At 53.1% G+C, this 27,621-nt stretch overlaps 1 protein-coding gene across 3 annotated transcripts in view; it reads right to left on the bottom strand.

The window, feature by feature from the left end:
* LOC120044852 (AF4/FMR2 family member 1-like) overlaps positions 1-27,621 on the bottom strand; it is a 77,517-nt gene that overhangs the window by 18,645 nt on the left and 31,251 nt on the right. For 2 of the 3 annotated variants that reach the window (XM_038989540.1, XM_038989541.1), the window contains exons 4-8: positions 21,476-21,517; positions 9,682-9,768; positions 9,296-9,362; positions 3,297-3,351; positions 532-685 (exon numbers count right to left, since the gene is read on the bottom strand). In XM_038989540.1, the coding sequence (XP_038845468.1) occupies positions 532-685; positions 3,297-3,351; positions 9,296-9,362; positions 9,682-9,768; positions 21,476-21,517 (405 nt within the window). The remainder of the gene's footprint in view (positions 1-531; positions 686-3,296; positions 3,352-9,295; positions 9,363-9,681; positions 9,769-21,475; positions 21,518-27,621) is intronic. The other variant, XM_038989542.1, reaches the window with a different exon arrangement.

The following is a 27,621-nucleotide window of genomic DNA, read 5'->3' as shown; positions in this document are numbered from 1 at the left end:
ATTTAACAAGGCACACCTGTTGATTGAAATGCATTCCAGGTGACGACTTCATGAAGCTGGTTGAGAGAATGCCAAGAGTGTGCAAAGCGGTCATCAAGGCAAAGGGTGGCTACTTGGGAAGAATCTCAAATATATTTTGATTTGTTTAACCCTTTTTTGGTTACTACACGATTCCATATGTGTTATTTCATAGTTTTGATGTCTTCTCTATTATTCTACAATGTAGAAAATAGTACAAATGAAGAAAAACCCTTGAATGAGTAGGTGTGTACAAAACATTTGACTGGTACTGTATCAATTAAAGGACAAAGCAAGTTGCCTGAGGGTTACAGACAAGACAGACAATATAGCATCAATGTAAAGAAATATATAGGACCAGGCACAGATTAGAGGCCTAAATCTAGTTCTGAGATTGTCCATTGAGCAAGTTTCTTTAGTCCAGGACACTGACCCCCACAGTGTATATATGATCAAAGCACATTACTTAAGTGTTCTGAGTGCATGACTAATCAGTGTGCTGTGTGATTGTACCTTTGTCACAGGTGGGCTGCTACTCCTGAGGGGCTGTGGGGGGGCCTCTGTCCCACTCTCACTGCTCTCACTGCCTGACTCCGACCCCGAGCTGCTCTCAGAGTCACTGGAGCTGGCTGACTCCACCCCACTGGAATGTGCTGCTGTAACCGTACTGAGGGACCAGAAAGAGAAACAGGGTTACAACCATACTGAGACCGAGTAGGGTTACTCGCAACCAGAGACAGACACAGATTAAAATCAGATCAGCAGGTTAAGATAGGACAGAGAATGAAAGTCTCATATTCTGACACAACATGACAAAAAAAAAAGCAATACTGTTTATTAAAAAGTTATGTATTGAGTTAAGATTAAGGGGTGAATCGGTGATGACATTTACTCAGCCGGTTATGGTCATGCAGAGGACTCCCGGTCTCCCGTTAATTAATAAAAACACATTTAGCATCTCTAGCCTTCCACACATTAAAAGCCGCTGATATGCGCCTTTGCAACATCTACATTTAAAAATGTCTAATTAAAATCCATTTAATATTCACCATCACAAAATGTGGATTTGCAGTCAGATGGAACAGAGTAAATAAGCATTTTAAACATCATAGATTTAGCCGGTGGTAATTTGTGGAATAGACACCGGCTGGAATGTGGTTTTAACTAACCAGCCTTCAGGATTAGACCCACTCTTGTATAAGTGGCTGGCTGTGGCCACAGGCCAGTCCATTGCAGAGCGAGTGATCATATGAAGTGGCTATGTTGAGCATAAACGTGATGTGTAGCAAGTCCATCCACTATACATAATAATACAGTCCACACTCAAAAAGGTGTATAGCCTAGCTAGACCAATTATGTACCAAAGACATCTTTTAAAAAATCACAGTGTGGGGTGCCGTCTTTCAGATGGGACGTTAAAACGGGTGTCCTGACTCTCTGTGGTCACTAAAGATCCCATGGTACTTATCATAAGAGTAGGGGTGTTAACCCTGGTGTCCTGGATAAATTCCCAATCTGGCCCTCATACCATCATGGTCACCTAATCATCCTCAGCTTCCAAATTGGCTCATTTATCCCCCCCTCCTCTCCCCTGTAACTATTCCCCAGGTCATTGCTGTAAATGAGAATGTGTCCTCAGTCAACTTACCTGGTAAAATAATAAAAGGTAAAAAAAAACATTTGTAAACGTTTTTCTGCCATGCGTAATATACAGTAGGCTATGATTGGGCTCATATATAGGCCTATGCATATGGATAAACTCTTATATTCATATGGGTGTTTTGAATGAATCACCCCCTTAGAAAGCGCTGTCCATTTCATTATGTTAGGCTTTGAAACAACATCCACAATGACCATGTTTTACACTCAGTTCCAACCTGCTGTTGAACTTCCATCTTTAAAATTGATCAAATCATAGTGGAGGTGAGTTTTAAAAGCACGGTACTGTTTGAATCATGTGTTTGATGTGATTTTTAGATTTAATTGTCATTGATGTCGGAGTGGTTAGAGGGACAATAGATCCCTGAGTACCAGGCCATTAGTGACCTGCCGGTCGTTAGCGAGTTGGGTACTACAAACGTATGTCCTGAGTGCATAACAGATTACGGAGACCCAGCGGTCACGTGGAATTTTACTGCGGTCATGACTCCCGGTGTGGCGGTAATACGGTCACCAGAACAGCCCTAGTTAAGATGGTGATTTTCCCCTGCAACGTCACCATAAGCCCTGTGTTGAGGGCTACCTACACAAATTAATATAGCCTAGGCTAGGTGGCATAGCTGCAATTTAACAAGAGACGGACACATTCCATGCGCTTGCAAAATATTTTCCGCCCTAAAAGTGAGCGGAGGTTAATGAGGCGCGTTGTTGACTCATCACCAGTGGTCAACCGTGGTTATATTTATATCCGCCGGGCGGACGGGTTTACGGTCATTAAATATTGTGTGGATGAAGGGTTGAATAAAGAGAATACAATTCCTTCAAAACAAGATGTAGGTGAGCGAAAGGGGATACTGTAGAGCTCTTGCACCATCCACCCAACCTGTACTGTAGCTATAAATAGGATTGTCAGCCCACCTGTCTATTGTAATAGGACGGTCCCCTGGGTGCATACCCCAACAGAATCCGTTTACGCTTGGGGGCCCACTAGCCTGAGCCCTCAACTCCTTCCTGTGCTCAGGTGGCTCAGGTGTTGTGGGGGGAGGTCACTTGGGGGACACTTTGTTTCGGAGGTCCCCATCACACACAGGTGAGGTGCATGCATGACATGGCGTTTTTGTAAGTCATATTGTAAGGGGACTTCATCTCACCTCAAATAGTTTTGGTACGTAATTTCGCGGCCATTTTTTTGTCCTCACTGATGTCCTCACTGACGTTAAAGAGACGGGGTGGGAATTTCCCAGCTGTGTTCTACTACAACACATAGAAAGGTGTTTAGATAAGAAACCGTGACACACACGGCTGTGTGAGGACGCTGGCCCTCTGCAGGCCTCAGTCTGTAAAGAGAGAAGTGGAATATGTGGCACTCATGCAAATGGCAATCCCACATGTGACTAGAAGAGGCTCCTGCTATGTGTCCCTGCCGGTGAAACCTCTAATCTGAGAGCAGGGTGGTAATTCTGCCGGTGAAACCTCTAATCTGAGAGCAGGGGGGGCTACCTATACACACACTACATAGGGTCACCGCAACGTTTTCAACCCGAACGGAAGGCCAGGGCCTGGGGCACATCGTAGCCCCTCGTTGGGGACTTGACACAGGGTGAGGAAGGTATACTCACCATGAGCTCTGTTGACAGATGGAGGGCGGGGCTAGTGGAGGTGATCCATAGTGTTCTGGGAAGAGAAGAGGGGAACACCAAACATCATTACTAAAAACGCAGACAGAATAAAGGATTCAGCAATAAACAGCATCACGGCCCGTCAACCAAATCAGTGAGCTCAGTGGAGGAGATTCAGGCATACGAGGTCAAATCAAAGGGTCAGAGGTCATTTGAGAGAAGCTAGCGGGTTTATTATTTATTGGCCAGCCAGTTCAATAGACGGGAGATGAACAACATGGTTGTGATCAACAACCTTCTAACTGTGGGGGACAAGAGGTGTGACGGCGTCCGGCGGAGATGACAAAAGAGAGAGAGAGAGAGGGCGGGCGAGAGAGAGGGCGGGCGAAAGAGAGAGCGAGAGAGAGAGGGCGGGCGAAAGAGAGAGCGAGAGAGAGAGGGCGGGCGAAAGAGAGAGCGGGCGAAAGAGAGAGAGAGGGCGGGCGAAAGAGAGAGAGAGAGAGAGAGAGAGAGTGCGGGCGAAAGAGAGAGAGAGAGTGCGGGCGAAAGAGAGAGAGAGAGTGCGGGCGAAAGAGAGAGAGAGAGTGCGGGCGAAAGAGAGAGAGAGAGTGCGGGCGAAAGAAAGAGAGAGAGTGCGGGCGAAAGAAAGAGAGAGAGAGAGAGAGAGGGCGGGCGAAAGAGAGAGAGAGAGAGAGAGAGAGAGGGCGGGCGAAAGAGAGAGAGAGAGAGAGAGAGAGAGAGAGAGGGCGGGCGAAAGAGAGCGAGAGAGAGAGAGAGAGAGAGGGCGGGCGAAAGAGAGAGAGAGAGAGGGCGGGCGAAAGAGAGAGAGAGGGCGGGCGGGCGAAAGAGAGAGAGAGAGTGCGGGCGAAAGAGAGAGAGTGCGGGCGAGAGAGAGAGAGAGAGAGAGAGTGCGGGCGAGAGAGAGAGTGCGGGCGAAAGAGAGAGAGAGAGAGAGTGCGGGCGAAAGAGAGAGAGAGAGAGAGAGAGAGGGCGGGCGAAAGAGAGAGAGAGAGAGAGGGCGGGCGAAAGAGAGAGAGAGAGAGAGAGGGCGGGCGAAAGAGAGAGAGAGAGAGAGAGAGAGTGCGGGCGAAAGAGAGAGGGCGGGCGAAAGAGAGAGAGAGAGAGAGAGAGAGTGCGGGCGAAAGAGAGAGAGAGAGAGAGAGTGCGGGCGAAAGAGAGAGAGAGAGTGCGGGCGAAAGAGAGAGAGAGAGAGAGAGAGAGAGAGAGAGAGAGAGAGAGAGAGAGAGAGAGAGAGAGAGAGAGAGAGAGAGAGAGAGAGTGCGGGCGAAAGAGAGAGAGAGAGAGTGCGGGCGAAAGAGAGAGAGAGAGAGAGTGCGGGCGAAAGAGAGAGAGAGAGAGAGTGCGGGCGAAAGAGAGAGAGAGAGTGAGTGCGGGCGAAAGAGAGAGAGAGAGAGAGCGAAAGAGAGAGAGAGAGCGAAAGAGAGAGAGAGAGAGGGCGGGCGAAAGAGAGAGAGAGAGAGAGGGCGGGCGAAAGAGAGAGAGAGAGAGAGAGGGCGGGCGAAAGAGAGAGAGAGAGAGAGAGGGCGGGCGAAAGAGAGAGAGAGAGAGAGAGAGAGAGGGCGGGCGAAAGAGAGAGAGAGAGAGAGAGAGGGCGGGCGAAAGAGAGAGAGAGAGAGAGAGAGTGCGGGCGAAAGAGAGAGAGAGAGAGAGAGTGCGGGCGAAAGAGAGAGAGAGAGAGAGTGCGGGCGAAAGAGAGAGAGAGAGAGAGAGGGCGGGCGAAAGAGAGAGAGAGAGAGAGAGAGAGGGCGGGCGAAAGAGAGAGAGAGAGAGAGAGAGAGGGCGGGCGAAAGAGAGAGAGAGAGAGAGAGAGAGTGCGGGCGAAAGAGAGAGAGAGAGAGAGAGAGTGCGGGCGAAAGAGAGAGAGAGAGAGAGAGAGTGCGGGCGAAAGAGAGAGAGAGAGAGAGAGCGGGCGAAAGAGAGAGAGAGAGAGAGAGAGAGAGAGAGAGCGGGCGAAAGAGAGAGAGAGAGAGAGAGAGAGAGAGAGAGCGGGCGAGAGAGAGAGAGAGAGAGAGAGAGAGAGAGAGAGCGGGCGAAAGAGAGAGAGAGAGAGAGAGAGAGAGAGCGGGCGAAAGAGAGAGAGAGAGAGAGAGAGAGAGAGAGCGGGCGAAAGAGAGAGAGAGAGAGAGAGAGAGAGAGAGAGCGGGCGAAAGAGAGAGAGAGAGAGAGAGAGAGAGCGAGCGAAAGAGAGAGAGAGAGAGAGAGAGAGTGCGGGCGAAAGAGAGAGAGAGAGAGAGAGAGAGGGCGGGCGAAAGAGAGAGAGAGAGAGAGAGAGAGAGAGAGAGAGAGAGGGCGGGCGAAAGAGAGAGAGAGAGAGAGCGGGCGAAAGAGAGAGAGAGAGAGAGAGAGCGGGCGAAAGAGAGAGAGAGAGAGAGAGTGCGGGCGAAAGAGAGAGAGAGAGAGAGAGTGCGGGCGAAAGAGAGAGAGAGAGAGAGCGGGCGAAAGAGAGAGAGAGAGAGCGGGCGAAAGAGAGAGAGAGAGAGAGAGCGGGCGAAAGAGAGAGAGAGAGAGAGAGAGAGAGAGAGAGCGGGCGAAAGAGAGAGAGAGAGAGAGAGAGAGAGCGGGCGAAAGAGAGAGAGAGAGAGAGAGAGAGAGCGGGCGAAAGAGAGAGAGAGAGAGAGAGAGAGAGCGGGCGAAAGAGAGAGAGAGAGAGAGAGAGAGGGCGGGCGAAAGAGAGAGAGAGAGAGAGAGAGAGAGAGGGCGGGCGAAAGAGAGAGAGAGAGAGAGCGGGCGAAAGAGAGAGAGAGAGAGAGAGCGGGCGAAAGAGAGAGAGAGAGAGAGAGGGCGGGCGAAAGAGAGAGAGAGAGAGAGAGGGCGGGCGAAAGAGAGAGAGAGAGAGGGCGGGCGAAAGAGAGAGAGGGCGGGCGAAAGAGAGAGAGAGGGCGGGCGAAAGAGAGAGAGAGGGCGGGCGAAAGAGAGAGAGAGGGCGGGCGAAAGAGAGAGAGAGGGCGGGCGAAAGAGAGAGAGAGGGCGGGCGAAAGAGAGAGAGGGCGGGCGAAAGAGAGAGAGGGCGGGCGAAAGAGAGAGAGGGCGGGCGAAAGAGAGAGAGGGCGGGCGAAAGAGAGAGAGGGCGGGCGAAAGAGAGAGAGAGGGCGGGCGAAAGAGAGAGAGAGAGAGAGAGGGCGGGCGAAAGAGAGAGAGAGAGAGAGAGGGCGGGCGAAAGAGAGAGAGAGAGAGAGGGTGAAAGAGAGAGGGGGAGAGAGAGGGCGAAAGAGAGAGGGGGGAGAGAGAGGGCGAAAGAGAGAGAGAGGGAGGGCGAAAGAGAAAGAGAGAGAGAGAGGGCGGGCGAAAGAGAGAGAGAGAGAGAGAGGGCGGGCGAAAGAGAGAGAGAGGGCGGGCGAAAGAGAGAGAGAGAGAGAGAGGGCGGGCGAAAGAGAGAGAGAGGGCGGGCGAAAGAGAGAGAGAGGGCGGGCGAAAGAGAGAGAGAGGGCGAAAGAGAGAGAGAGGGCGGGCGAAAGAGAGAGAGAGGGCGGGCGAAAGAGAGAGAGAGAGAGAGAGAGAGAGAGAGAAAGGGCGGGCGAAAGAGAGAGAGAGAGAGGGCGGGCGAAAGAGAGAGAGAGAGAGAGGGCGGGCGAAAGAGAGAGAGAGAGAGAGGGTGGGCGAAAGAGAGAGAGAGAGAGAGAGAGGGCGGGCGAAAGAGAGAGAGAGAGGGCGGGCGAAAGAGAGAGAGAGGGCGGGCGAAAGAGAGAGAGAGAGAGAGAGAGAGAGAGAAAGGGGCGGGCGAAAGAGAGAGAGAGAGAGGGCGGCGAAAGAGAGAGAGAGAGAGAGGGCGGGCGAAAGAGAGAGAGAGAGAGAGGGTGGGCGAAAGAGAGAGAGAGAGAGAGAGAGGGTGGGCGAAAGAGAGAGAGAGAGAGAGAGAGAGTGCGGGCGAAAGAGAGAGAGAGAGGGCGGGCGAAAGAGAGAGAGGGCGGGCGAAAGAGAGAGAGGGCGGGCGAAAGAGAGAGAGAGAGAGGGCGGGCGAAAGAGAGAGAGAGAGAGGGCGGGCGAAAGAGAGAGAGAGAGAGGGCGGGCGAAAGAGAGAGAGAGAGAGGGCGGGCGAAAGAGAGAGAGAGAGAGGGCGGGCGAAAGAGAGAGAGAGAGAGGAGAGGGCGAAGAGAGAGAGAGAGAGGGCGAAGAGGGCGAAGAGAGAGAGAGAGAGGGCGAAGAGGGCGAAGAGAGAGAGAGAGAGGGGAGAGGGCGAAGAGAGAGAGAGAGAGAGGGCGAAGAGGGCGAAGAGAGAGAGAGAGAGGGCGGGCGAGAGAGAGAGAGAGAGAGGGGGGGGCGAAAGAGAGAGAGAGAGAGGGCGGGCGAAAGAGAGAGAGAGAGAGGGCGGGCGAAAGAGAGAGAGAGAGAGGGCGGGCGAAAGAGAGAGAGAGAGAGGGCGGGCGAAAGAGAGAGAGGGCGGGCGAAAGAGAGAGAGGGCGGGCGAAAGAGAGAGAGGGCGGGCGAAAGAGAGAGAGGGCGGGCGAAAGAGAGAGAGGGCGGGCGAAAGAGAGAGAGGGCGGGCGAAAGAGAGAGAGGGCGGGCGAAAGAGAGAGAGGGCGGGCGAAAGAGAGAGAGGGCGGGCGAAAGAGAGAGAGGGCGGGCGAAAGAGAGAGAGGGCGGGCGAAAGAGAGAGAGGGCGGGCGAAAGAGAGAGAGGGCGGGCGAAAGAGAGAGAGGGCGGGCGAAAGAGAGAGAGGGCGGGCGAAAGAGAGAGAGGGCGGGCGAAAGAGAGAGAGGGCGGGCGAAAGAGAGAGAGGGCGGGCGAAAGAGAGAGAGGGCGGGCGAAAGAGAGAGAGGGCGGGCGAAAGAGAGAGAGGGCGGGCGAAAGAGAGAGAGGGCGGGCGAAAGAGAGAGAGGGCGGGCGAAAGAGAGAGAGGGCGGGCGAAAGTGAGAGAGGGCGGGCGAAAGTGAGAGAGGGCGAGCGAAAGTGAGAGATTGCGAGCGAAAGTGAGAGATTGCGAGCGAAAGTGAGAGATTGCGAGCGAAAGTGAGAGATTGCGAGCGAAAGTGAGAGATTGCGAGCGAAAGTGAGAGATTGCGAGCGAAAGTGAGAGATTGCGAGCGAAAGTGAGAGATTGCGAGCGAAAGTGAGAGATTGCGAGCGAAAGTGAGAGATTGCGAGCGAAAGTGAGAGATTGCGAGCGAAAGAGAGCATAACAGAGCGAGCGACAGGAGTGGAGTGACCATTCTCCAGTAGTTTTGATGTTAAGAGGCCATGGGAGGGTTTTAAAGTCTCCTCTGTCATGAGGATAATACAATCTGACACCAAGGTGTCGTTGTGGTGGATTGAGAGAGAGAGGAGTGAAAGGGAAGGAAGGAGAGGGAGCAAGACACACACAGAGAAACAAATGTAGATAGAGAGAGAAAGCAAGAGAGGGCCCCCAGGTGGTATTTAGAGCACAACCACGGAAACAGGGCTGCACAAGAGCGACCCCCCCCATCAACTGCCAAACTGCCAATGAGCTAATAAAAGCCTTGTTCTACTTTGAGAAGTACATTGCTGAGCTAGTGTTTAACTTCATGCTGTAATATGGTATATCCAGTGAGTATAGACTCCCAATCCCCCCCACATTAACGTGTTGTAATATGGTATATCCACTGAGTATAGACTCCCAATCCCCCCCACATTAACGTGTTGTAATATGGTATATCCAGTGAGTATAGACTCCCAATACCCCCACATTAACGTGTTGTAATATGGTATATCCAGTGAGTATAGACTCCCAATCCCCCACATTAATGTGTTGTAATATGGTATATCCAGTGAGTATAGACTCCCAATACCCCCACATTAACGTGTTGTAATATGGTATATCCAGTGAGTATAGACTCCCAATCCCCCACATTAATGTGTTGTAATATGGTATATCCAGTGAGTATAGACTCCCAATCCCCCACATTAACGTGTTGTAATATGGTATATCCAGTGAGTATAGACTCCCAATCCCCCCCACATTAACGTGTTGTAATATGGTATATCCAGTGAGTATAGACTCCCAATCCCTCACATTGACTTACTTTGTACTGGAGATGCAGGTGGGACATGCTGTGCTTCCTGTGAGGGGACAAAGTAGAGGCAACCAGCCTTAGTGACACACACACACACACACACACACACGACAAGGGAGGCGTTATGCTTCCCCTCAGAATCTACGACAACAGACTACAACACTGATGATTAATGTATGTAGTAGTGTAGGTGCTGTGAATGACTGACTAAGTGGAACATGCGTAAAAGGACATTTGGGGGGGGGGGGGGGGGGGGGGGGGGGGGGGGGGATTCTAAGTTGCTATTTAGAGTAGAATGGCCTGAAGTGTTTGAGGTTGAATACCTAAAGCTAATACAATAGTGTGTAGTTGCAGTAGGTTGTGCAGCTCAGGCAACGCAGTGCCTTCAGGCTCACCTTGGCTGGGAAGGAGAACTTGGAGGGCTCAACTGTGCTGGGTGTCTGGATGGCAGTCAGGAGAGGAGGCCAGGAGTGGGTCATTTCCTGAAGGAGGGAGAGAGGCGGAGAGAGAGGGGAGTCAACCCAGAGAGGAGGACTAACTACCCTACCCAGCCGGACCCAGAGGAGGAGGAGGACTAACTACCCTACCCAGCCGGACCCAGAGGAGGAGGAGGACTAACTACCCTACCCAGCCGGACCCAGAGGAGGAGGAGGACTAACTACCCTACCCAGCCGGACCCAGAGGAGGAGGAGGACTAACTACCCTACCCAGCAGGACCCAGAGGAGGAGGAGGACTAACTACCCTACCCAGCAGGACCCAGAGGAGGAGGAGGAATAACTACCCTACCCAGCAGGACCCAGAGGAGGAGGAGGACTAACTACCCTACCCAGCAGGACCCAGAGGAGGAGGAGGACTAACTACCCTACCCAGCAGGACCCAGAGGAGGAGGAGGACTAACTACCTACCCAGCAGGACCCAGAGGAGGAGGAGGACTAACTACCCTACCCAGCAGGACCCAGAGGAGGAGGAGGACTAACTACCCTACCCAGCAGGACCCAGAGGAGGAGGAGGACTAACTACCCTACCCAGCAGGACCCAGAGGAGGAGGAGGACTAACTACCCTACCCAGCAGGACCCAGAGGAGGAGGAGGACTAACTACCCCTACCCAGCATGGACCCAGAGGAGGAGGAGGACTAACTACCCTACCCAGCAGGACCCAGAGGAGGAGGAGGACTAACTACCCTACCCAGCAGGACCCAGAGGAGGAGGAGGACTAACTACCCTACCCAGCAGGACCCAGAGGAGGAGGAGGACTAACTACCCTACCCAGCAGGACCCAGAGGAGGAGGAGGACTAACTACCCTACCCAGCAGGACCCAGAGGAGGAGGAGGACTAACTACCCTACCCAGCAGGACCCAGAGGAGGAGGAGGACTAACTACCCTACCCAGCAGGACCCAGAGGAGGAGGAGGACTAACTACCCTACCCAGCAGGACCCAGAGGAGGAGGAGGACTAACTACCCTACCCAGCAGGACCCAGAGGAGGAGGAGGACTAACTACCCTACCCAGCAGGACCCAGAGGAGGAGGAGGACTAACTACCCTACCCAGCAGGACCCAGAGGAGGAGGAGGACTAACTACCCTACCCAGCAGGACCCAGAGGAGGAGGAGGACTAACTACCCTACCCAGCAGGACCCAGAGGAGGAGGAGGACTAACTACCCTACCCAGCAGGACCCAGAGGAGGAGGAGGACTAACTACCCTACCCAGCAGGACCCAGAGGAGGAGGAGGACTAACTACCCTACCCAGCAGGACCCAGAGGAGGAGGAGGACTAACTACCCTACCCAGCAGGACCCAGAGGAGGAGGAGGACTAACTACCCTACCCAGCAGGACCCAGAGGAGGAGGAGGACTAACTACCCTACCCAGCAGGACCCAGAGGAGGAGGAGGACTAACTACCCTACCCAGCAGGACCCAGAGGAGGAGGAGGACTAACTACCCTACCCAGCAGGACCCAGAGGAGGAGGAGGACTAACTACCCTACCCAGCAGGACCCAGAGGAGGAGGAGGACTAACTACCCTACCCAGCAGGACCCAGAGGAGGAGGAGGACTAACTACCCTACCCAGCAGGACCCAGAGGAGGAGGAGGACTAACTACCCTACCCAGCAGGACCCAGAGGAGGAGGAGGACTAACTACCCTACCCAGCAGGACCCAGAGGAGGAGGAGGACTAACTACCCTACCCAGCAGGACCCAGAGGAGGAGGAGGACTAACTACCCTACCCAGCAGGACCCAGAGGAGGAGGAGGACTAACTACCCTACCCAGCAGGACCCAGAGGAGGAGGAGGACTAACTACCCTACCCAGCAGGACCCAGAGGAGGAGGAGGACTAACTACCCTACCCAGCAGGACCAGAGGAGGAGGAGGACTAACTACCCTACCCAGCAGGACCCAGAGGAGGAGGAGGACTAACTACCCTACCCAGCAGGACCCAGAGGAGGAGGAGGACTAACTACCCTACCCAGCAGGACCCAGAGGAGGAGGAGGACTAACTACCCTACCCAGCAGGACCCAGAGGAGGAGGAGGACTAACTACCCTACCCAGCAGGACCCAGAGGAGGAGGAGGACTAACTACCCTACCCAGCAGGACCCAGAGGAGGAGGAGGACTAACTACCCTACCCAGCAGGACCCAGAGGAGGAGGAGGACTAACTACCCTACCCAGCAGGACCCAGAGGAGGAGGAGGACTAACTACCCTACCCAGCAGGACCCAGAGGAGGAGGAGGACTAACTACCCTACCCAGCAGGACCCAGAGGAGGAGGAGGACTAACTACCCTACCCAGCAGGACCCAGAGGAGGAGGAGGACTAACTACCCTACCCAGCAGGACCCAGAGGAGGAGGAGGACTAACTACCCTACCCAGCAGGACCCAGAGGAGGAGGAGGACTAACTACCTACCCAGCAGGACCCAGAGGAGGAGGAGGACTAACTACCCTACCCAGCAGGACCCAGAGGAGGAGGAGGACTAACTACCCTACCCAGCAGGACCCAGAGGAGGAGGAGGACTAACTACCCTACCCAGCAGGACCCAGAGGAGGAGGAGGACTAACTACCCTACCCAGCAGGACCCAGAGGAGGAGGAGGACTAACTACCCTACCCAGCAGGACCCAGAGGAGGAGGAGGACTAACTACCCTACCCAGCAGGACCCAGAGGAGGAGGAGGACTAACTACCCTACCCAGCAGGACCCAGAGGAGGAGGAGGACTAACTACCCTACCCAGCAGGACCCAGAGGAGGAGGAGGACTAACTACCCTACCCAGCAGGACCCAGAGGAGGAGGAGGACTAACTACCCTACCCAGCAGGACCCAGAGGAGGAGGAGGACTAACTACCCTACCCAGCAGGACCCAGAGGAGGAGGAGGACTAACTACCCTACCCAGCAGGACCCAGAGGAGGAGGAGGACTAACTACCCTACCCAGCAGGACCCAGAGGAGGAGGAGGACTAACTACCCTACCCAGCAGGACCCAGAGGAGGAGGAGGACTAACTACCCTACCCAGCAGGACCCAGAGGAGGAGGAGGACTAACTACCCTACCCAGCAGGACCCAGAGGAGGAGGAGGACTAACTACCCTACCCAGCAGGACCCAGAGGAGGAGGAGGACTAACTACCCTACCCAGCAGGACCCAGAGGAGGAGGAGGACTAACTACCCTACCCAGCAGGACCCAGAGGAGGAGGAGGACTAACTACCCTACCCAGCAGGACCCAGAGGAGGAGGAGGACTAACTACCCTACCCAGCAGGACCCAGAGGAGGAGGAGGACTAACTACCCTACCCAGCAGGACCCAGAGGAGGAGGAGGACTAACTACCCTACCCAGCAGGACCCAGAGGAGGAGGAGGACTAACTACCCTACCCAGCAGGACCCAGAGGAGGAGGAGGACTAACTACCCTACCCAGCAGGACCCAGAGGAGGAGGAGGACTAACTACCCTACCCAGCAGGACCCAGAGGAGGAGGAGGACTAACTACCCTACCCAGCAGGACCCAGAGGAGGAGGAGGACTAACTACCCTACCCAGCAGGACCCAGAGGAGGAGGAGGACTAACTACCCTACCCAGCAGGACCCAGAGGAGGAGGAGGACTAACTACCCTACCCAGCAGGACCCAGAGGAGGAGGAGGACTAACTACCCTACCCAGCAGGACCCAGAGGAGGAGGAGGACTAACTACCCTACCCAGCAGGACCCAGAGGAGGAGGAGGACTAACTACCCTACCCAGCAGGACCCAGAGGAGGAGGAGGACTAACTACCCTACCCAGCAGGACCCAGAGGAGGAGGAGGACTAACTACCCTACCCAGCAGGACCCAGAGGAGGAGGAGGACTAACTACCCTACCCAGCAGGACCCAGAGGAGGAGGAGGACTAACTACCCTACCCAGCAGGACCCAGAGGAGGAGGAGGACTAACTACCCTACCCAGCAGGACCCAGAGGAGGAGGAGGACTAACTACCCTACCCAGCAGGACCCAGAGGAGGAGGAGGACTAACTACCCTACCCAGCAGGACCCAGAGGAGGAGGAGGACTAACTACCCTACCCAGCAGGACCCAGAGGAGGAGGAGGACTAACTACCCTACCCAGCAGGACCCAGAGGAGGAGGAGGACTAACTACCCTACCCAGCAGGACCCAGAGGAGGAGGAGGACTAACTACCCTACCCAGCAGGACCCAGAGGAGGAGGAGGACTAACTACCCTACCCAGCAGGACCCAGAGGAGGAGGAGGACTAACTACCCTACCCAGCAGGACCCAGAGGAGGAGGAGGACTAACTACCCTACCCAGCAGGACCCAGAGGAGGAGGAGGACTAACTACCCTACCCAGCAGGACCCAGAGGAGGAGGAGGACTAACTACCCTACCCAGCAGGACCCAGAGGAGGAGGAGGACTAACTACCCTACCCAGCAGGACCCAGAGGAGGAGGAGGACTAACTACCCTACCCAGCAGGACCCAGAGGAGGAGGAGGACTAACTACCCTACCCAGCAGGACCCAGAGGAGGAGGAGGACTAACTACCCTACCCAGCAGGACCCAGAGGAGGAGGAGGACTAACTACCCTACCCAGCAGGACCCAGAGGAGGAGGAGGACTAACTACCCTACCCAGCAGGACCCAGAGGAGGAGGAGGACTAACTACCCTACCCAGCAGGACCCAGAGGAGGAGGAGGACTAACTACCCTACCCAGCAGGACCCAGAGGAGGAGGAGGACTAACTACCCTACCCAGCAGGACCCAGAGGAGGAGGAGGACTAACTACCCTACCCAGCAGGACCCAGAGGAGGAGGAGGACTAACTACCCTACCCAGCAGGACCCAGAGGAGGAGGAGGACTAACTACCCTACCCAGCAGGACCCAGAGGAGGAGGAGGACTAACTACCCTACCCAGCAGGACCCAGAGGAGGAGGAGGACTAACTACCCTACCCAGCAGGACCCAGAGGAGGAGGAGGACTAACTACCCTACCCAGCAGGACCCAGAGGAGGAGGAGGACTAACTACCCTACCAGCAGGACCAGAGGAGGAGGAGGACTACTACCTACCCAGCAGGACCCAGAGGAGAGGAGGACTAACTACCCTACCCAGCAGGACCCAGAGGAGGAGGAGGACTAACTACCCTACCCAGCAGGACCCAGAGGAGGAGGAGGACTAACTACCCTACCCAGCAGGACCCAGAGGAGGAGGAGGACTAACTACCCTACCCAGCAGGACCCAGAGGAGGAGGAGGACTAACTACCCTACCCAGCAGGACCCAGAGGAGGAGGAGGACTAACTACCCTACCCAGCAGGACCCAGAGGAGGAGGAGGACTAACTACCCTACCCAGCAGGACCCAGAGGAGGAGGAGGACTAACTACCCTACCCAGCAGGACCCAGAGGAGGAGGAGGACTAACTACCCTACCCAGCAGGACCCAGAGGAGGAGGAGGACTAACTACCCTACCCAGCAGGACCCAGAGGAGGAGGAGGACTAACTACCCTACCCAGCAGGACCCAGAGGAGGAGGAGGACTAACTACCCTACCCAGCAGGACCCAGAGGAGGAGGAGGACTAACTACCCTACCCAGGACCCAGAGGAGAGGAGGACTAACGACTCAGCAGGACCCAGAGGAGAGGAGGACTAACTACCCTACCCAGCAGGACCCAGAGGAGGAGGAGGACTAACTACCCTACCCAGCAGGACCCAGAGGAGGAGGAGGACTAACTACCCTACCCAGCAGGACCCAGAGGAGGAGGAGGACTAACTACCCTACCCAGCAGGACCCAGAGGAGGAGGAGGACTAACTACCCTACCCAGCAGGACCCAGAGGAGGAGGAGGACTAACTACCCTACCCAGCAGGACCCAGAGGAGGAGGAGGACTAACTACCCTACCCAGCAGGACCCAGAGGAGGAGGAGGACTAACTACCCTACCCAGCAGGACCCAGAGGAGGAGGAGGACTAACTACCCTACCCAGCAGGACCCAGAGGAGGAGGAGGACTAACTACCCTACCCAGCAGGACCCAGAGGAGGAGGAGGACTAACTACCCTACCCAGCAGGACCCAGAGGAGGAGGAGGACTAACTACCCTACCCAGCAGGACCCAGAGGAGGAGGAGGACTAACTACCCTACCCAGCAGGACCCAGAGGAGGAGGAGGACTAACTACCCTACCCAGCAGGACCCAGAGGAGGAGGAGGACTAACTACCCTACCCAGCAGGACCCAGAGGAGGAGGAGGACTAACTACCCTACCCAGCAGGACCCAGAGGAGGAGGAGGACTAACTACCCTACCCAGCAGGACCCAGAGGAGGAGGAGGACTAACTACCCTACCCAGCAGGACCCAGAGGAGGAGGAGGACTAACTACCCTACCCAGCAGGACCCAGAGGAGGAGGAGGACTAACTACCCTACCCAGCAGGACCCAGAGGAGGAGGAGGACTAACTACCCTACCCAGCAGGACCCAGAGGAGGAGGAGGACTAACTACCCTACCCAGCAGGACCCAGAGGAGGAGGAGGACTAACTACCCTACCCAGCAGGACCCAGAGGAGGAGGAGGACTAACTACCCTACCCAGCAGGACCCAGAGGAGGAGGAGGACTAACTACCCTACCCAGCAGGACCCAGAGGAGGAGGAGGACTAACTACCCTACCCAGCAGGACCCAGAGGAGGAGGAGGACTAACTACCCTACCCAGCAGGACCCAGAGGAGGAGGAGGACTAACTACCCTACCCAGCAGGACCCAGAGGAGGAGGAGGACTAACTACCCTACCCAGCAGGACCCAGAGGAGGAGGAGGACTAACTACCCTACCCAGCAGGACCCAGAGGAGGAGGAGGACTAACTACCCTACCCAGCAGGACCCAGAGGAGGAGGAGGACTAACTACCCTACCCAGCAGGACCCAGAGGAGGAGGAGGACTAACTACCCTACCCAGCAGGACCCAGAGGAGGAGGAGGACTAACTACCCTACCCAGCAGGACCCAGAGGAGGAGGAGGACTAACTACCCTACCCAGCAGGACCCAGAGGAGGAGGAGGACTAACTACCCTACCCAGCAGGACCCAGAGGAGGAGGAGGACTAACTACCCTACCCAGCAGGACCCAGAGGAGGAGGAGGACTAACTACCCTACCCAGCAGGACCCAGAGGAGGAGGAGGACTAACTACCCTACCCAGCAGGACCCAGAGGAGGAGGAGGACTAACTACCCTACCCAGCAGGACCCAGAGGAGGAGGAGGACTAACTACCCTACCCAGCAGGACCCAGAGGAGGAGGAGGACTAACTACCCTACCCAGCAGGACCCAGAGGAGGAGGAGGACTAACTACCCTACCCAGCAGGACCCAGAGGAGGAGGAGGACTAACTACCCTACCCAGCAGGACCCAGAGGAGGAGGAGGACTAACTACCCTACCCAGCAGGACCCAGAGGAGGAGGAGGACTAACTACCCTACCCAGCAGGACCCAGAGGAGGAGGAGGACTAACTACCCTACCCAGCAGGACCCAGAGGAGGAGGAGGACTAACTACCCTACCCAGCAGGACCCAGAGGAGGAGGAGGACTAACTACCCTACCCAGCAGGACCCAGAGGAGGAGGAGGACTAACTACCCTACCCAGCAGGACCCAGAGGAGGAGGAGGACTAACTACCCTACCCAGCAGGACCCAGAGGAGGAGGAGGACTAACTACCCTACCCAGCAGGACCCAGAGGAGGAGGAGGACTAACTACCCTACCCAGCAGGACCCAGAGGAGGAGGAGGACTAACTACCCTACCCAGCAGGACCCAGAGGAGGAGGAGGACTAACTACCCTACCCAGCAGGACCCAGAGGAGGAGGAGGACTAACTACCCTACCCAGCAGGACCCAGAGGAGGAGGAGGACTAACTACCCTACCCAGCAGGACCCAGAGGAGGAGGAGGACTAACTACCCTACCCAGCAGGACCCAGAGGAGGAGGAGGACTAACTACCCTACCCAGCAGGACCCAGAGGAGGAGGAGGACTAACTACCCTACCCAGCAGGACCCAGAGGAGGAGGAGGACTAACTACCCTACCCAGCAGGACCCAGAGGAGGAGGAGGACTAACTACCCTACCCAGCAGGACCCAGAGGAGGAGGAGGACTAACTACCCTACCCAGCAGGACCCAGAGGAGGAGGAGGACTAACTACCCTACCCAGCAGGACCCAGAGGAGGAGGAGGACTAACTACCCTACCCAGCAGGACCCAGAGGAGGAGGAGGACTAACTACCCTACCCAGCAGGACCCAGAGGAGGAGGAGGACTAACTACCCTACCCAGCAGGACCCAGAGGAGGAGGAGGACTAACTACCCTACCCAGCAGGACCCAGAGGAGGAGGAGGACTAACTACCCTACCCAGCAGGACCCAGAGGAGGAGGAGGACTAACTACCCTACCCAGCAGGACCCAGAGGAGGAGGAGGACTAACTACCCTACCCAGCAGGACCCAGAGGAGGAGGAGGACTAACTACCCTACCCAGCAGGACCCAGAGGAGGAGGAGGACTAACTACCCTACCCAGCAGGACCCAGAGGAGGAGGAGGACTAACTACCCTACCCAGCAGGACCCAGAGGAGGAGGAGGACTAACTACCCTACCCAGCAGGACCCAGAGGAGGAGGAGGACTAACTACCCTACCCAGCAGGACCCAGAGGAGGAGGAGGACTAACTACCCTACCCAGCAGGACCCAGAGGAGGAGGAGGACTAACTACCCTACCCAGCAGGACCCAGAGGAGGAGGAGGACTAACTACCCTACCCAGCAGGACCCAGAGGAGGAGGAGGACTAACTACCCTACCCAGCAGGACCCAGAGGAGGAGGAGGACTAACTACCCTACCCAGCAGGACCCAGAGGAGGAGGAGGACTAACTACCCTACCCAGCAGGACCCAGAGGAGGAGGAGGACTAACTACCCTACCCAGCAGGACCCAGAGGAGGAGGAGGACTAACTACCCTACCCAGCAGGACCCAGAGGAGGAGGAGGACTAACTACCCTACCCAGCAGGACCCAGAGGAGGAGGAGGACTAACTACCCTACCCAGCAGGACCCAGAGGAGGAGGAGGACTAACTACCCTACCCAGCAGGGCCCAGAGGAGGAGGAGGACTAACTACCCTACCCAGCAGGACCCAGAGGAGGAGGAGGACTAACTACCCTACCCAGCAGGACCCAGAGGAGGAGGAGGACTAACTACCCTACCCAGCAGGACCCAGAGGAGGAGGAGGACTAACTACCCTACCCAGCAGGACCCAGAGGAGGAGGAGGACTAACTACCCTACCCAGCAGGACCCAGAGGAGGAGGAGGACTAACTACCCTACCCAGCAGGACCCAGAGGAGGAGGAGGACTAACTACCCTACCCAGCAGGACCCAGAGGAGGAGGAGGACTAACTACCCTACCCAGCAGAACCCAGAGGAGGAGGAGGACTAACTACCCTACCCAGCAGAACCCAGAGGAGGAGGAGGACTAACTACCCTACCCAGCAGAACCCAGAGGAGGAGGAGGACTAACTACCCTACCCAGCAGAACCCAGAGGAGGAGGAGGACTAACTACCCTACCCAGCAGAACCCAGAGGAGGAGGAGGACTAACTACCCTACCCAGCAGAACCCAGAGGAGGAGGAGGACTAACTACCCTACCCAGCAGAACCCAGAGGAGGAGGAGGACTAACTACCCTACCCAGCAGAACCCAGAGGAGGAGGAGGACTAACTACCCTACCCAGCAGAACCCAGAGGAGGAGGAGGACTAACTACCCTACCCAGCAGAACCCAGAGGAGGAGGAGGACTAACTACCCTACCCAGCAGAACCCAGAGGAGGAGGAGGACTAACTACCCTACCCAGCAGAACCCAGAGGAGGAGGAGGACTAACTACCCTACCCAGCAGAACCCAGAGGAGGAGGAGGACTAACTACCCTACCCAGCAGAACCCAGAGGAGGAGGAGGACTAACTACCCTACCCAGCAGAACCCAGAGGAGGAGGAGGACTAACTACCCTACCCAGCAGGACCCAGAGAGGAGGAGGACGACTAACTACCCTACCCAGCAGGACCCAGAGAGGAGGAGGACGACTAACTACCCTACCCAGCAGGACCCAGAGAGGAGGAGGACGACTAACTACCCTACCCAGCAGGACCCAGAGAGGAGGAGGACGACTAACTACCCTACCCAGCAGGACCCAGAGAGGAGGAGAAGAACTAACTACCCTACCCAGCAGGACCCAGAGGAGGAGGAGAAGAACTAACTACCCTACCCAGCAGGACCCAGAGGAGGAGGAGAAGAACTAACTACCCTACCCAGCAGGACCCAGAGGAGGAGGAGAAGAACTAACTACCCTACCCAGCAGGACCCAGAGGAGGAGGAGAAGAACTAACTACCCTACCCAGCAGGACCCAGAGGAGGAGGAGAAGAACTAACTACCCTACCCAGCAGGACCCAGAGGAGGAGGAGAAGAACTAACTACCCTACCCAGCAGGACCCAGAGAGGAGGAGGACTAACTAACTACCCTACCCAGCAGGACCCAGAGAGGAGGAGGACTAACTAACTACCCTACCCAGCAGGACCCAGAGAGGAGGAGGACTAACTAACTACCCTACCCAGCAGGACCCAGAGAGGAGGAGGACTAACTAACTACCCTACCCAGCAGGACCCAGAGAGGAGGAGGACTAACTAACTACCCTACCCAGCAGGACCCAGAGAGGAGGAGGACTAACTACCCTACCCAGCAGGACCCAGAGAGGAGGAGGACTAACTACCCTACCCAGCAGGACCCAGAGAGGAGGAGGACTAACTACCCTACCCAGCAGGACCCAGAGAGGAGGAGGACTAACTACCCTACCCAGCAGGACCCAGAGAGGAGGAGGACTAACTACCCTACCCAGCAGGACCCAGAGAGGAGGAGGACTAACTACCCTACCCAGCAGGACCCAGAGAGGAGGAGGACTAACTACCCTACCCAGCAGGACCCAGAGAGGAGGAGGACTAACTACCCTACCCAGCAGGACCCAGAGAGGAGGAGGACTAACTACCCTACCCAGCAGGACCCAGAGAGGAGGAGGACTAACTACCCTACCCAGCAGGACCCAGAGAGGAGGAGGACTAACTACCCTACCCAGCAGGACCCAGAGAGGAGGAGGACTAACTACCCTACCCAGCAGGACCCAGAGAGGAGGAGGACTAACTACCCTACCCAGCAGGACCCAGAGAGGAGGAGGACTAACTACCCTACCCAGCAGGACCCAGAGAGGAGGAGGACTAACTACCCTACCCAGCAGGACCCAGAGAGGAGGAGGACTAACTACCCTACCCAGCAGGACCCAGAGAGGAGGAGGACTAACTACCCTACCCAGCAGGACCCAGAGAGGAGGAGGACTAACTACCCTACCCAGCAGGACCCAGAGAGGAGGAGGACTAACTACCCTACCCAGCAGGACCCAGAGAGGAGGACTAACTACCCTACCCAGCAGGAACCATATGACTCATTCATACAGCACATGAAGTGGGGTTCTGTCCTGAATAAATGCTAGCTAGCTAGCTCTTTAAACAGGGGTTGGATTTAACACAAGAATGTGAAAGTGGCCATGTTCTCAGTGGCTAAATCACTCTTTAGCCATGATGATAATGCACACTAGCAAACTGAGCCACCTCCACCTCTCCACTCTGTACGATTCATTAGTAAAGATTTGAGAAGTGCTTACCCTCAGAATGTCTTCCACACAGTCAGCTTCATTTGACGGAGTCTGGAAGGCAGCACAACACTGTTTGAGTGACACAGAAACCAGCCAATAGGGGAAGCTTGAACAAAACACATACATAAAACACAGGCATGGTGGTAAATGCTCTGAAACAACTACAATCATGTGACTTTCCCCTGACACACACACACACACACACACACACACACACACGATACAGTCCAGTGAGCTTGAGAAGAGGCCCCTTCTCAGAGGTCAGACTGAGGCCAGGCCAGGCCAGGACAGGGTGTGTGTGTGTCCTCCATGATTGGAATCTCAGAGCTCAAAGATGGTCACAGGATTTCAGTTCAAGTTCGGACAAAGAATTTGCCTTTTTGGGTGGACTTTCATATTTAACAGCTTGCCTTTTTTAGTTCTCTCCCTCTCTCGTCGTTGTATGTCACACAAACAAATAATAAATGTTCAAGATTTGGGATAATTGTTTACAGCAATGTTTTAAGTTGTTTCTTATAAGAACAGCAATGTCTTGAGTGCACAGACGTGTCAACTAAGGCTTACATTATTTAGGCTATTCATTGATAGGAATGTAAAAACAAGGCAGGAACGATGAGGCGCGCATCAAATGATTTGATCAGATTAACATTCTGGGACACATTCTGACAACAGTATTCGGTTGTCACTTCAGCTTGGTCAGCTGAGCCCAGGCAGTTTTCAGTGAAAGAGTTCAACTGACTGGTTTCAGTAGCCTAGCCTATAGAGTACCAAAGACAGACTTTTAAAAGATGTAGGCCTAAATGACACCATGTCAGGGATTTTTCTGCCATTGTAATCCTTTTCTGCCTGCGGTTATGGAACCGCCACCTGTCCCAGACCTGTTGTTTTTCAACTCTTAATGATCGGCTATGAAAAGCCAACTGAAAATTATTCATGATTATTATTTGACCATGCTTGTCACTTATGAACATTTTTGAACATCTTGGCATAGTTCTGTTATAATCTCCACCCGGCACAGCCAGAAGAGGACTGGCCACCCCTCATAGCCTGGTTCCTCTCTAGGTTTCTTCCTAGGTTTTGGCCTTTCTAGGGAGTTTTTCCTAGCCACCGTGCTTCTACACCTGCATTACTAGCTGTTTGGGGTTTTAGGCTGGGTTTCTGTACAGCACTTCGAGATATTAGCTGATGTACGAAGGGCTATATAAAATAAACTTGATTGATTGATTGATTGGGCGGGCCACCTAAGCGTTTTTTTCAGGGTCGTTTAAGTCCAAACAGTGTTAAAATCTATTTTTTTAACTATACATTGGGATTAAAATATGCTTTCAGTGTAAACTTATACTACAACCAGATAAAAAAAAAACACGTCTAACATCTAACATATAGAAAAGATCATGGACCAGTATATTATTAAATAAGCATCTTTGGGAACTAACAAATCACCAATATAAAAGTTAACCAGGGGGTTCCCAAACTTATTTGACCCGTGACCCCATTTTGATCAAAATATATATATATATATATATGCGTCCACACCATGTAGAAAAGTGATGTAATCTAATGCCAATGTTTGTTTTATTTTAATTGGGGTTATGACAGTCAATCTAACAGTACTTTTGACAGTCTTTTATTGTGAAAGAAGTATGGTTTGAAGTGACTGAAATAATTCAGAAAGGGAAGTTCAGAAGATCAGGCAATCATTTTTAAAAATTAATTTCTGTGTAGAAAAGCAGCTCATCATTGAGGTTCTTTCCTCCCCAGTCTTAGTGTCTGGTCTCGTCCACTCTGTTCTAATGAGGCTTGTGGGCATTGTAGAGGGAAACAGAAGGCATTATACAGTGCATTCAGAAAGTATTGAGACCCCTTGACTTTACCCACATTTTGCTTTGTTACAGCCTTATTCTAAAATTGATTAAATGCCCGACAAGCCAAAAACCTTATTTTTTTTATGTTTGCAAATGTATTAAATTAAAAACGGGAAATATCATATTTACAAAAGTATTCAGACCCTTTACTCAGTACTTTGTTGAAGCACTTTTGACAGCAATTACAGTCGAGTCTTCTTGGGTATAACGCTACAAGCTTGGCACACCTGTATTTGGGGTTTCTCACATTCTTCTCTGCAGATCCTCTCAAGCTCTCAGGTTGGATGGGGAGCGTTGCTGCACAGCTATTTTCAGGTCTCTCCAGAGATGGTCGATCGGGTTCAAGTCTGAGCTCTTGCTTGGCCACTCAAGGACATTGAGACTTGCCCCAGAGCCACTCCTGCGTTGTCTTGGCTGTATACTTAGGGTCGTTGTCCTGTTAGAAGGTGACCCTTCACCCCAGTCTGAGGTCCTGAGCAGGTTTTCATCAAGGATCTCGCTGTACTTTAGTCAGGATCGAGGGAAAGATGAACAGAGCAGTCTCCCAGTCCCTGCGGCTGAATAACATCCCCACAGCGTGATGCTGCCACCACCATGCATCACCGTAGGGATGGTGCCAGGTTTCCTCCAGATGTGACGCTTGGCATTTAGGCCAAAGAGTTCAATCTTGGTTTCATCAGACCAGAGAATCTTGTTTCTCGTGGTCTGAGAGTCTTAAGGTGCTTTTTGACAAACTCCAAGTGGGCTGTCATGTGGCTTCCATCTGGCCAATCTACCATAAAGGCCTGCTTGGTGTAGTGCTGCAGAGATGGTTGTCCTTCTGGAAGATTCTCCCATCTCCACAGAGGAACTCTGGAGCTCTGTCAGAGTGAGCATTGGGTTCTTGGTCACCTCCCTGACCAAGGCCCTGCTCTCCGCCGATTGCTCAGTTTGGTCTGGTGGCCAGCTCTAGGAAGAGTCTTGGTGGTTCCAAACCCCTTCCATTTCAGAATGATGGAGGCCACTGTTCTTGGGGACCTTCAATGTTGCAGAAATATTTTGGTACCCTTCCCCAGATCTGTGCCTCGACACAATCCTGTCTGAGCTCTACGGACAATTCCTTCGATATCATGGCTTGGTTTTTGCTCTGACATGCACTGTCAACTGTGGGACCTTATATAGACAGGTGTGTGCCTTTCCAAATCATGTCAAATGAATTGAATTTACGACAAGTGTACTATAATTTAAAAAAACTTAAACATCAAGGATGATCAATGGAAACAGGATGCACCTGAGCTCAATTGAGTCTCATAGCAAAGGATTTGAATACTTGGGTAAATCAAAAAACATGTTTTTGCTTTGTCATTGTGGTATTTTGTGTCGATTGCTGAGCAAAAAAATGAATAATATTTTCCGAAGGCACTAAGCATGTTTGGAGTTCCATAGTTGTCGGGGGAGATAGGACAGTGGGTGTGTTCCTGACACATCTAGCAGCTACTGAGGTTACATCAGTTCCATGAACCAAGCACAATTTTATTTTAATTCAGAGTGTCTCGTGACCCATAGCTTGGAAACACTGAGCTAGACAGTCAGGGAGAATTTAAAAATTCCAAAAACCAAGAATTTAGAGAGTATTGATTATATTATTTTGTTCGAGCAAAAGAACACAGCACTAACCATGACAAAAATGCACAGAATTGCAGGAAATTAGGTTTAAAAACGGCAAAATTAGCTTGAAATATAAAATAATCTACTTCATATTTATCTCCAGCACAACCAACATGTGAAAATTGCACGTTATGTTTTGTAGTAAAGATAAGAGGACAATGTGTTTTCAATGGGGCGGCAGGGTAGCCTAGTGGTTAGCGCATTGGACGTGAAATTCTCACTTCTTGTTCGCTAACGTTACCTCCGGAGGTCGTGCCCGACAGTTGTCTCCCTCAAAGCAGGACCGTGTAAAACAAAATCTCATTCAGCCCAACACTCCTACAGTATAAATGGTAATAGCAGAGCAATGTTTTTGTAAAAACTGAAAATGTAGCAATGTTCTGAATATTTGACAGAGTTTAACTGAAAAGTGCAGTAACTGCATGTTAAATTCTGCAGTAGCTGCCTAAAACTATGGAACCCATCCTCGCCACCAACTTTTCAATATATATATTTTTTTATGACGATACCATCTCAACATATCCTATTTGTATGGTCTTTCATTTGTAACATTATGTGGCGATTTCAGATGTGTCACCACAGGTCCCAGAGAGGTAGCGGGGATTTTTTCCCCCTGGGGACCAGATCTGGTAAGCTAACCAACTCCAGACCCTTTACACAGACAAAGAGACAATGGCAATTGGACAAAAATGTACAGGGCCGACTGAACTGGCTGTATGCAGGGTTGCAACCTGAAGGCCTTTGCATCTGTAATTTAAAAAAATACTCACAGTATTTCATCACCATTGTGTTGATTGATTCATTCCAGTCAATCATCTTGGATTAAAAAGGCGTAGGTAGCCTAACCACCTGAAGTTTGAATATAAACCAAATCTGACCATTCACATTTTCTCAGAACACAAATAAAAATGGGCCTATTTTAGGCTATAAATATAATCGCTTTCCCCTGGACCAGATGGGATCTAGGCTTCCTGTCGCTGTGGTTGTCATCAGTAGGCTACCTGTGGTTGTCATCAGTAGGCTGCTCTAGGCTACCTGTGGTTGTCATCAGTAGGCTGCTCTAGGCTACCTGTGGTTGTCATCAGTAGGCTGCTCTAGGCTACCTGTGGTTGTCATCAGTAGGCTACTCTAGGCTACCTGTGGTTGTCATCAGTAGGCTGCTCTAGGCTACCTGTGGTTGTCATCAGTAGGCTGCTCTAGGCTACCTGTGGTTGTCATCAGTAGGCTGCTCTAGGCTACCTGTGGTTGTCATCAGTAGGCTGCTCTAGGCTACCTGTGGTTGTCATCAGTAGGCTGCTCTAGGCTACCTGTGGTTGTCATCAGTAGGCTGCTCTAGGCTACCTGTGGTTGTCATCAGTAGGCTGCCTGTGGTTGTCATCAGTAGGCTGCTCTAGGCTACCTGTGGTTGTCATCAGTAGGCTGCTCTAGGCTACCTGTGGTTGTCATCAGTAGGCTGCTCTAGGCTACCTGTGGTTGTCATCAGTAGGCTGCTCTAGGCTACCTGTGGTTGTCATCAGTAGGCTGCTCTAGGCTACCTGTGGTTGTCATCAGTAGGCTGCTCTAGGCTACCTGTGGTTGTCATCAGTAGGCTGCTCTAGGCTACCTGTGGTTGTCATCAGTAGGCTGCTCTAGGCTACCTGTGGTTGTCATCAGTAGGCTGCTCTAGGCTACCTGTGGTTGTCATCAGTAGGCTGCTCTAGGCTACCTGTGGTTGTCATCAGTAGGCTGCTCTAGGCTACCTGTGGTTGTCATCAGTAGGCTGCTCTAGGCTACCTGTGGTTGTCATCAGTAGGCTGCTCTAGGCTACCTGTGGTTGTCATCAGTAGGCTGCTCTAGGCTACCTGTGGTTGTCATCAGTAGGCTGCTCTAGGCTACCTGTGGTTGTCATCAGTAGGCTGCTCTAGGCTACCTGTGGTTTTCCATCACAATGAGCTTTTACCACATGTAATGATATGCATGATATTGATAAAAATGCAGTCTGGTTTGCTGTAATGTTGTACAGTATGTATACTGTACTTTTAACGATTAACCCTCTCATATGAATGTATTTTTTAATAGGCTAATGTTACTTGAAGACATGCTGTTAGCAACAAAAAAAACAAAAAAACTGCGGTTTTGTCTTGAAGCTAAAATGAAAGGAGTGTAGCCTACAGACGAGAAAAATAAACCCTTTGTCTGCACATGATTGTTAATTGTTGCATTACTCAAGAGTGTAATGTGGTTAAGATGAAGTCGCTTGCATAGTTCAAGCACCCATCTACACACAACAGTGAGTTAATTCGTTTTAATTCAACTGTGTAGGTGTTTTATTTGTTTAGTCTGTCAGACAGACTGACTCATCAACATAACAGCTCTCAGACGCTTACCCACCGACTCCTAGGCTATGCCCCCAAACTCCCCATATAGTGTACTATTTTTGACCAGGGCCCTATGGTTTCTAATCAAAAGTAGTGCACTTTGTAGGGGATAGGGTGCCATTTTGGGACAAACACCACAAAACAGTAGAGATGTCAAACCACAGGCAATACAAATCAGACTTCTCTCCTCAGACTACTGCTGCACCATAACAGTGGTTAGGGGTTAGTGCCTAACAACTACTGTACTCCAACATACCATCTTGAAGTGAAATATTTGTTTATAAAA

This window comes from Salvelinus namaycush, chromosome 3 (assembly GCF_016432855.1).
Source record: "Salvelinus namaycush isolate Seneca chromosome 3, SaNama_1.0, whole genome shotgun sequence".
Taxonomy (NCBI): Eukaryota; Metazoa; Chordata; class Actinopteri; order Salmoniformes; family Salmonidae; genus Salvelinus; species Salvelinus namaycush.
The sequence above is the reverse complement of the archived record's forward strand: the minus strand, read 5'-3'. Positions and strand labels throughout refer to the sequence as shown.